Genomic DNA, 11,052 nt, shown 5'->3' on the forward strand with positions numbered 1-11,052 from the left:
TTCCTTTTTTTCTTCTTTGCACACTTGTGTATGTGTGTTGTAACAATCACTGTGTGACAAGAAGATAAATAAGAAACAACTTCTGCTTACAGACAGAAGAGGAGAAAGATAAAAGAATTAAATTCAGTTCTCCCTCTTGTCTGTAACACATGTGATTCCTATGCTATGTGGGAACTTCAAGACCCTTAATGTTGGGTCGACCATTTATAAATCACTTCTAACTGCTTTAGATTGAGCTCAGGACTTCTGAAATTGAAGAAAAACTGACATAACTGCAAAGAATCAGGAAGGATGAGTAATTCCAGGCTTGTTCATTTCTGGAAATGGTCACCTGATAAACAGCAAGAATTCAGAATAGTAGGTTTGAAAGTGAAGGAAGAGACAGGAAGTGGAAGAGTCTTCAGAATGCATGTCACTCAGCATTAGAAACGTCAGGGAGTTACCTCTTGAAGGAATGCAGTCCAAGTCACACCATCAATGGGCAACATACTACACAACGGGGACCAGTAAAAAGGAGAAATGCAGTCATAAGAGCTTCTATAGTTAGGGGAACCAGCAAACATTTATGTAATGCATGGTATATTGTTTTCCTGGTGCCAGGGTAAACGTCATCATGGACACTGCCTGGGGTAAATTTTTCAGGAAGAAGGGAGTGAGTCAGAAAATGTGGTACAATGTCACTATCAATGACATAGTGGGGATGCATACTGAGATCCTATAGGCAGATTTTCAGATTAAAGGGAGAAAATTGAAAAAAAGTAGATCCTCAGTTCTGAAAGTGCAAAGTAGAAGTTACAATGTAGAGTGTAGTTTCAATGGAAGGTTCACTGTTCTTACAGAGAGCTCTGCTGCTGAGAACAACTGTCAAGAACAGATGGATTGTCAGCAGCTGTTCTGGCTGCTTTGATATGGAGTTGAAGTGTTACAAGAGATTGAGTGTCCATGTGCTGAAGGGTCATTAATCATTTTAAAATAAGCCTTCCTGAAACAGTAAGTTAGAAATGTTTGTGCATTATGTCTGTTGATGGTATCAACAATGTAGATGTCTGGACTCCGTGGTGGAACCCTTATCTCTAAGTATAAAATGTGGTAAACTCAATGCCAGGAGTATGGTCAGAAGTGATACCCTTCAGATTACACACAAAATGGAGACCTCATTTATCCACTCAGATGAAAAGAAAATATTGCAAGACACTACTCTGAGCCATAGAGTCATACAGCATGGAAATAGACATCCTTTTTTTCTTCTTTGCACATGTGTATGTGTGTTGTAACAATCACTGTATGACAAGAAGATAAATAAAAAACAACCTCTGCTTACGGACAGAAGAGGAAAGATAAAAGAATTAAATTCAGTTCTCCCTCTTGTCTGTGACACATGTGATCCCTATGCTATGTGGGAACTTCAAGACCCTTAATGTTGGACAGCCAACCAGGCATCCTAATCTGACCGAGTCTCATTTGCCAGCATTTGGTCCAATCTGGCAATCTCAAATCTCAATCTCAAAGCCCTACCTAGTAATATATCATCCAAGTACCTTTTAAATGTTGTAATTGTACCTTCCTCCATCATTTTTTTCTGATAGCTTGTTCTGTATGCACCTCACTCTCTGTGTGAAAAAGTTGCCTCTCTGGTCCTTTTTAAATCTTTCCCTTCTCACCTTAAACCTATGCGCTTTGGTTTTGGACTCCTCCATCCTAGGAAAAAGACCTTGGCAATTCACCTTATCCATGACCCTCAAGATTTTATATGCCTCTGTAAAGTCAATTCTCAGCCTCCAATGCTCTGGGGGAAAAACCCCAACCTATCCAGCTTCTCCTTTTAACTCAAATTCTTTAATCCGGGCAATGTCCTTGTCAATCTATTCTGCACTCTCTAAAGTTTAACAACATTCTCCTATAGAAGGGTGATCAGAATGGTACACAATATTCTAAAAGTAGCCTCACGAATGACCTGTGCAGCTGTAACATAATGTCCCAACTCCTATACTCAATGTTCTGACCAATGAAGGCAGGCATGCCAAATGCTTTCTTTATCACCCTGTCTATCTGTGACTCCAATTTCAAGGAATTACACACCTGCAGCCAAAGCTACATTTGTTTGGCAAAACTCCCCAATGCCCTCCCATTAACTCTATAAGTCCTGCCCTGGTTTGCCTTACCAAAATGCAGCACCTCACATTTATCTAAATTAAACTCCATTTGCCACTCCTCAGCCCATTAGCCCATCTAATCAAGGTCCTGTTGTACTAAGATAATTTTCTTCACTGTCCACTACACCACCTATTTTAGTTTCATCTGCAAACTTATTAACCATGCCTTCTTTATTCATACCCGAATCATTAAATAAATGACAAAGGCAGTGGATCCAGCACCGATCTTTGTGGCACATCGATGATCACAAGCCTCCAATGCCAAAAACAACCCTCCACCATCACCCTCAGTCTCCCACTTTGAAGCCAATTTTGTATCCAATTGGCTAGCTCCTCTGCATCCCATGTGATTTAACCTTGCTAAGCAGTCTACCATGCAGCGCCTTGTCGAATGCTTTGCTAAAGTCTGGATAGACAGTCTCTATCAGTTTGCCTTTATCAATCTTCTTTATCATATCTTCAAAACACTCAGGTTCACAGTCAATATTTATCCCTAAATCGACATCACTATAACAGATTACATGTCTTGTTTGTAGGAACTGGCTGTTTATGAATCGATTGTCATTTGTCCTACATGACAATAATGACTATATTATAAAGATATTCAGGTGGCTGTAATTTAGGATGCTTGAGCTCTTGAAAAATAAGAATAATAGGGTGGTTATGGTAGGGGATTTTAACTTTCCAAACATAGACTGCAACTGCCATAGTGTTAAGGGTTTAGATGGAGAGGAATTTGTTAAATGTGTACAAGAATATTTCTTGATTCAGTATGTGGATGTACCTACTAGAGAAGGTGCAAAACTTGACGTACTCTTGGGAAATAAGACAGGGCAGGTGACTGAGGTGTCAGTGGGGGAGCACTTTGGGGCCAGTGACGATAGTTCTATTAGTTTTAAAATATTAATGGAAAAGGATAGATCAGATCTAAAACTTGAGGTTCTAAATTGAAGGAAGGCTAAATTTGATGGTATTAGGCAAGAACCTTCAAAGCTGATTGGGGGCAGATGTTCACAGGAAAAGGGATGGCTGGAAAATGGGAAGCCTTCAGAAATGAGATAATGAGAGTCCAGAGACAGTATATTCCTGTCAGGGTGAAAGGCTGGTAGGTGTAGGGAATGCTGGATGACTAGCAAAATTGAGGGTTTGGTTAAGAAAAAGAAGGAAGCATATATCACGTATAGACAAGAGAGTTGAGTGAATCCTGAGAAAAGTATAAAGGCAGTAGGAGTATACTTAAGAGGGCAAAGAGGGAACATGAGATAGCTTTAGCAAATAGAGTTAAGGAGAATCCAAAGAGATTGCATAGATATATTAAGGACAAAAGGGTAACTACAGAGAGAAAAGGGCCCCTCAAAGATCAGCAAGGCAGCCTTTGGGTGGAGCCGCAGGAGATTGGTGAGATACTAAAAGAATATTTGGCATCAGTGTTTACGTTGGAGAAGGACATGGAAGATATAAAATGTAGGGAAATAGATGGTAGCATTGTGAAAAATGTCCATAATACAGAGGAGGAAGTGCTGGATGTCTTGAAATGCATAAAGGTGGATAAATCTCCAGGACCTGATCAGGTGTACCCAAGAATCCTGTGGGAAGATAGGGAAGTGATTGCTGGGCCCCTTGCTGAGATAATTGTATCATCGATAGTTACAGGTAAGGTACTGGAAGAATGAGATTGGCTAACATGGTACCACTATTTCAGAAAGCTGGTAAGAACAAGCCAGGGAACTATAGAATGGTGAGCCTGATGTCAGTGGTGGACAAGTTGTTGGAGGAATCCTGAGGGACAGGATTTACGTGTGTTTGGAAAGACAAGGACTGACTAGGAATGGCTTTTTCTGTGGGAAATCATGTTGCATGAACTTGATTAAGATTTTTGAAGAAGTAACAAAGAGGATTGATGAAGGCAGAGCAGTAGATGTGATCTATATAGACTTCAGTAAGGCGTTTGACAAGGTTCTCCATGGGAGACTATTTGGCAAGGTTAGATCTCATGGATTACAGGGAGAACTAGCCATTTGGATACAGAACTGGCTAGAAGGTAGGAGAAAGAGGGTAGTGGTGGAGGGTTGTTTTTCAGACTGGAGACCTGTGACCAGTGGAGTGCCACAAGGATTAATGCTGTGTCCACTACTTTTTGTCATTTATATAAATGATTTGGATGTGAGCATAAGAGGTGTAGTTAGTATGTTTGCAGATGACACCAAAATTGGAGGTGTAGTGAACAGCGAAGAAGGTTACCTCAGATTACAATGGGATTTGATCAGATGGGCAAATGGGCAGAGGAGTGACAGACTGAGTTTAATTTAGATAAATGTGAGGTGCTGCATTTTGGGAAAGCAAATCTTAGTGGGACTTATAAACTTAATCGTAAGGTTCTGGGGAGTGTTGCCGAACAAAGCAACCTTGGAGTGTAGGTTCATAGCTGCTTGAAAGTAGAATCACAGGTAGATCGGATAGTGAAGAAGGCATTTGCTATGCTTTCCATTATTGGTCAGAGTATTGAGTACAGGAATTGGGAGGTCATGTTGTGCTGTACAGGATGTTGATGAGGCCACTTTTGGAATATTGTGCAATTCTGGTATCCTTCCTATTGGAAGGATGTTGTGAAATTTGAAAGTGTTCAGAAAAGTTTGACAAGAATGTTGTCAGGGTTGGAGGAGAGGTTGAATTGGCTGGGGCTGTTTTCCCTGGCGCATTGGAGGCTGAGGGGTGATCTTATAGAGGTTTATAAAATCATGAGGGACATAGATAGGATAAATAGACAAAGTCTTTTCCCTAGGGAAGAGGAGTCCAGAACTAGAGGGCATAGGTCTAGGGTGAGAGGGGGAAGATATAAAAGAGATGTAAAGGGCAACATTTTCATGTGAAGGTGGTACGTGTATGGAATGAGCTGCCAGAGGAAGTGGTGGAGGCTGGTACAATAACAACATGTAAAAGGCATCTGAATGGATATATGAATAGGAAGGCCTTACGGGGATATGGGCCAAGTGCTAGCAAATGAGACTAGGTTGGGATATCTGGTTGGCATGGATGAGCTGGACCGAAGGGTCTGGTTCCATGCTGTACGTCTCTTTGACTCTAAGTACGAGTTGTCCATGTTTTGAACTCTAAAAATAAAAGAAAAGAGATTTTGATCAAAAATTTCAACATGATTTAGGTGTGGTACTTAAATTTCTACTGGGCTGACAGAAATTTGCTGAGGATATGTAGCTGTGCAATATTGTCCTACAATAACCTCCTTGTGTCAGCAACTTGAAAATTGTGTGTAATAAGCTTTATTAAGATAATGTAACTTTAATGAGGAATTCTCCCTCTTGAATAAAGAGTGAGATTTGCATTTTTTATGATCACTGGATGTTTCAATGTATTTGACAGTGATTGAAGTATTTCTGAAGTGTAGTTACTGTTATAATGCAGGAATTGAACAAATGCATCACAAACTGCAGTGTGATAGCGACCAAGTCATTTGTTTTTGTGATGTTGACTAATGGCTAAATATTTAAAAGAATAAATCCCCTTCCTCTTCTTTGAGATAACACCAATGCCGTGGTATCTTTCAAGTTGACCTGAGCAGGTACAGGCAGCCTTGGTATATTCAATATACAATCCCTACAGTGTGGAAACAGGCCATTTGGCCCAACAAGTCCACACCAACCCTCGAAAGACTAACCCACCCAGACTCATTCCCCCCCAGTCCTATTATTCTACACTTTCCCCTGACTAATGCACTTAACGAACACATCCCTGAACACTACAGGCAATTTAGCATGGCCAATTCACCTAACCTGCACATCTTTGCATTGTGAGAGGAAACCCACACAAACACGGGGAGAATGTGCAAACTCCACACAGACAGCTGGAATTGGACCCAGGTCCCTAGTGCTGTGAGGCAGTAGTGCTAACCACTGAGCCACCAGCTGCTCCAGTGGTTTAAGGCATGATCCCATTAAATGGCAGAGCAGGCTTGAGGCAAACAGTCTACATATTTTCCTATTTCTTATGGTCTTAATTCAAAATATGGTATCTTTGACCATGCAGCATCCCTCTGAATTGCAATGGAGTATTAGCCCTAGGTTTTATGTGCATGTCCCAAAGTGGAACAGTGTTATGACTTCTGCTTCCCATAAATAAAAATAATCACATTTTAGACTCAAAATGTTGAAGGTTCATTGTGTTTATTTTGTGCTACTCCCCAACATTTTCCACAGCAGTCCAAGTTGTCTGGTGGACTGAAACATTGTTATCCATCACGATAACAGTGCTGCAGTATAATGTGGCACCCCCAGGGTGCATGTGCTTATAATATCTGTCTTTTCTGATGAAGGGCTTTTGCCCGAAACATCAATTCTCCTGCTCCTTGATGCTGCCTGTGCTTTTCCAGCACCACACTCCCGATTTGTAATATTTAATTTCAAGCTCTTTAAAAATGATAAAATAATGAGCCTTTATTAAAATGTATATGAATATACTGTACTTGACTCAATGCTCTCTATCAATATGACTGTTCCGATTATTATCTTTTCTCTAAATGTTGCAATTATTTTAATTGACAGGAGAATGCGAAGTGATTCTGCAGTGGGAACTAGTAAGAAAACACCTTTGGCTTTCCAAAAGTAACTAAGGTTATGGTTAACCAGGCAGCAGTGATTCCTGTATTCCTACGTACATCAGATGCTTAGACAACCTTGGGCAGCTTTGAAGAGCCTTCCATTTATATCTTTAAATTCAGATTTACTGTCTGCATTTTCATCTACAGTTATGAAATAGTTAACATGCTCACCTGATTTAACCTTATGATTTGAAATTCGTATCGCTCAATCCAGCCGTTTGACTTTGACTGGAGATGTGTGTTCCATCTTTGAAAGGATTTGTCTGAGTTTGTGCTGTTGCATTCAGCTCCCAACTACTTAACATATTTAACCCTTTCCGCCCTGTTTACAGAAATGATGCATCTGAACCTTTCCTCTTCAGTGGTGTCTTTTGGAACGCTAATGAACATCAGTCTGTATTTTTGCTTAAACCTCTTAAATCTCCAATGAAATCATCAAAAGCTGCAAAGACTATTTTGTATTTACAAACTCACTCTTTCTTTCCCCCGTTGCAAAACTTCCAGTTTATTTTTCAATCTGGTTCAGCATTAAATTTGTTTAAAATCTTTGGGTTTGACTGCCACTATGTTATGTATTCTAGTTCCTTTTTAATTGAAATAATCATGTTTTAGACTCAGAGTGCGACATCCAGAAAAGAAAATGGCAATATTTGGCCATTTCGTTAGGACTGCAGAACCACCAAGATCTTTTCTAGAGTGTAAAGTGGAGACCAGCAGAAAGTTAGAGGCGGTGTCGCTTCTGTGTTGTCCATCACAGAGCAGCACTTGCAGGCACGTTACAGTGGATGGCCAAGACAAATGAGCATCACAAACTGCACATCTCCTGGAGGAGTAGCTACTAGCAGCAGCAGACTCATGAAAATGCTAAAGGTAATATACTGTCGATGTTCAAAAGTTGAAACAAACAGACAATGCTGGAAAAACTCAGCAGTCTGGCAGCATCTGTGGAGATGGAAAGAAAGCTCATGTTTTGAGTCCAGTATTACTTCTTCAGAACATCAAAATCTTGCATAATCCGGTGTATTTCATATTGCTTTCCATGTGGATGGTAGACCGATTCAATGGCCAATTCTAATTATCATCAGAACAGATCCATCTGATGGCAATTATGTTGAAAAGCACCCACTTACATTTAGTTTTTTTTTGTGACCAGACCTTTCAGTTTGGCTGCTCTCAAATGTCTTCATCACTGCCTGCTTCCTCGGCTTTGACAGTGCAGGATAGGCGAAACCACCTCTTCCCCCCATCTCCACTTTGGAAGACCCCTTAATGTCAGCAGTAACCAGCTTAGAGGTTTATACTTCAAGCTAAGTGTCACAAAACTTATGGAGCATTTTTGGGGTTTTTGCATAGCTTCTTTCTAATCATTTTTAGTATTTAAAGTATTTTTAAATTAATTAATTGTAAGTGTAATGATACTCTAAATTTCTTTTCAAAGATTTGCTGCAATGTTATTTAATAATTCTAAATGTAATTAGTATTTCTTATTTAATATTTTGTGTTATTTAATTAATTCAAGTGAATAATTGTGGTAGTTGATAAGAAGGCACAAGGGGGTAAGTGGGTAAGAGGCTACAATAGCAGGTTGGCACAATCTGTGGCATGGTGGTAGAAGAGTAAGATAGCAGAAAAGTAGATGAAGGCTTAGGGTAAGTGGGGTTGGGGTATTGTAGGAGAGGGAGCTAATGGCAACTGATCCAGGGAGGGTGTTTGAGGGAGAGGATTCAGGGGCAGTTTGGGTTCAGGGAGGGATGGGCAATCTGGGGGTGTTGGATCTTGGGAGTTAGAGTCAGCTCAGGGAGACTAGGATCTGGAATTGTGGATCGGGTCACGAGTGGGTGAATTGTTTACTACAAAGGGCTGTTGAGGCTGGGTCATTTAGCATATTCAAGTTTGACATAGATGTTTAATCAGTAAATGGATTAAGGGTAATGGGTCAAAGGCAGTAAAGTGGAGTTGAGGATTATCAGTCATGATCTCATTGAATGGCAGAGCAAGCTCGATGGGCTTAATGGCCTATTTCCGTTCCTAAGGCTTCTTGAGAGAGGGAAATCCAGTCCAACGGCAGAGTTAAATCAGGTTAGTTTGAAGTCTTGGGGGTGGGAAGAGGTTGTTGTGGATGGTTACTCAGCTGTGGGACAGCAGTGCATCAAGTTTAATAGTTAGCCAGGAGTTGGTGTAGGTTTGTACTCCTCCACTTTAAGTAATTTGGAAACCTCCATCATCTCTAACTCAGAGCTGGGCACATGTTTAGAGGGCGAACATGAGGACTGCAGATGTTGGAGATCAGTCAAGATCAGAGTGGTGCTGGAAAAGCACAGTAGGTCAGGCAGCATCTGAGGAGCACGAAAATTGATGTTTTGGGCAAAAGCCCTTCATTAGGAATGAGGCAGGGAGCTTCTGGGGTGGAGAGATCAATGGGAGGGGTTGGGGCTAAGGAGAAGGTTGCTAAGAGTACAATAGATGGATGGAGGTGGGGATGAAGGTGATAGGTTGGAGAGGAGGGTGGAGTGGAGAGGTGGGTAGGATGATTGACAGGTAGGACAGGTCATGAAGACAGTGCTGAACTGGCAGGTTCAATGTGGACTTCACCAGTTTCCTCATTTCCCCTCTGCCCACTGACCCCAGTTCCAACCTGCCAGCTCAGCTCTATCCCCATGACCTGTCCTACCTGTCAATCTTCCTTCCCACCTATCCGCTCCACCCTCTTTTCCGACCTATCACCTTCATCCCCACCCCCATCCACCTTTTGCACTTTGAGCTACCTTCTCCCCACCCCCACCCTCCTCCCACTGATCTCTCCACCCTGGAGGCTCCCAGCCTCATTCCTGATGAAGGGCTTTTGCCCGAAACGTCGATTTTCCCGCTGCTTGGATGCTGCCAGACCTGCTGTGCTTTTCCAGTACCACTCTGATCTTGACTGATCTCCAGCATCTGCAGTCCTCATGTTCGTCCTCTAAACGTGTGCCCAGTTCTGAGTTAGAGATGATGGAGGTTTCCAACTTACTTAAAGTGGAGGAGTACAAACCTACACCAATCTAATCTTGACACGTTTAGAAGGTTCCAAATGCTGGACAATTCCCGCAGATTCAGCCAAATGGCACTTCAACACAATCCCAACAATGTAACTCCAGTTCCTGTATCTTCATTTTTTCCTACCTTAAGTTCTGGACCATTGTTACTCAGTACATGGTTGCAGAGCAACACCGAGTATTCACTTAGCAATCAATTCCTGGCTCTTTAAGAATTATGTAACAATAATTATCTTACAAACTGTGCACCCACCATCTGCTGATTCAGTCAGTGAAAATGCAACTAATTCCTCAGTAAACTAATAGTTTTTTCCTTGGGTTCGATGGTCAGAGAATGATTTTTTGAATTGTCAGAGTCCGATCCTGAGTGTTTAGTTAAAATTTTGATGTTTTGATCCATATTGTGCGTCAGAAGCAGGTTTTAAGGAAACGGAAGAGAACTGTGCAAATTCTGTTTCCGTCAGCTCCCTCTCTGGTGGCCGGAATTGTTGAACTAACCATCTTTTGTTTTAGGATTTGTTTTCAAAGTTCTAGATCTTTTAAAAAAAAAGTGCGAAGTTTTACTCGTTGTGCTTTCAGAAGTGTAACATAATCGAGAGTAAACTCTCATTGAGTTGCCTTTTCAAAACAAAAACAAACTTTTAGTCTGACCGAATTGGGCGAAATTTACATCATGGCCACAGGTGAGTACATTTCTTAAACTCATATAAAACTCGAGTGTGAACAGATTCATTTGATTATTACAGGCTTGTCCTCTTCGGAAGTTGGAGCTTTCAGCTCTTTGGTTTCTAAACTTGGAGCGAAAACGTACTGACGGGAATTGGTAGTTTTACTAGATGACGATGAAATGTCACAGACTAAACTCAAAACGGGTTTGGAGAAGGAACAAGTCTCAAAATGTTTCAGCGGTCTTGGTGCTCTAAGGTCCTCATGTCAATAGATATCGGTTAGTGGGTCTTTGACTATTCATTGGAGTTGTTTCTGGATCAATTTCCATCTGAAAGCACTACTGAATCACCAGTCAAGTCTGGTTCAAATTCAGAATTGATTCTGCCTTTAACAGATTAAATAATGAGACTAAGCAGACTGACCAAACCTTTGTGTTCTCACATACTCAAATGTACATGCTTTATGGCTTGAATTTCACCCCCTCTTCCTGCTTCCACCCTCTCCTTCCCATTGCAACTCTTTCCCATTCCTGCCTTAGGTTCTTCTTCCTTCACATTTTCCTCAATTCTTTTCCTTGGTCCCATTT

At 41.1% G+C, this 11,052-nt stretch overlaps 1 protein-coding gene across 1 annotated transcript in view; it reads left to right on the forward strand.

Moving 5' to 3' along the window:
- The first annotated feature begins 10,254 nt into the window (after window positions 1-10,254).
- The window catches only part of LOC140467429 (AMP deaminase 2-like), a 180,585-nt gene continuing 179,787 nt past the window's right edge, over window positions 10,255-11,052 (forward strand). The window contains exon 1 of the mRNA XM_072563781.1: window positions 10,255-10,480. Within this exon, the coding sequence (XP_072419882.1) occupies window positions 10,471-10,480 (10 nt within the window). The 5' untranslated portion in view covers window positions 10,255-10,470. The remainder of the gene's footprint in view (window positions 10,481-11,052) is intronic.

Source organism: Chiloscyllium punctatum, chromosome 45 (assembly GCF_047496795.1).
Source record: "Chiloscyllium punctatum isolate Juve2018m chromosome 45, sChiPun1.3, whole genome shotgun sequence".
NCBI classification, from domain to species: domain Eukaryota; kingdom Metazoa; phylum Chordata; class Chondrichthyes; order Orectolobiformes; family Hemiscylliidae; genus Chiloscyllium; species Chiloscyllium punctatum.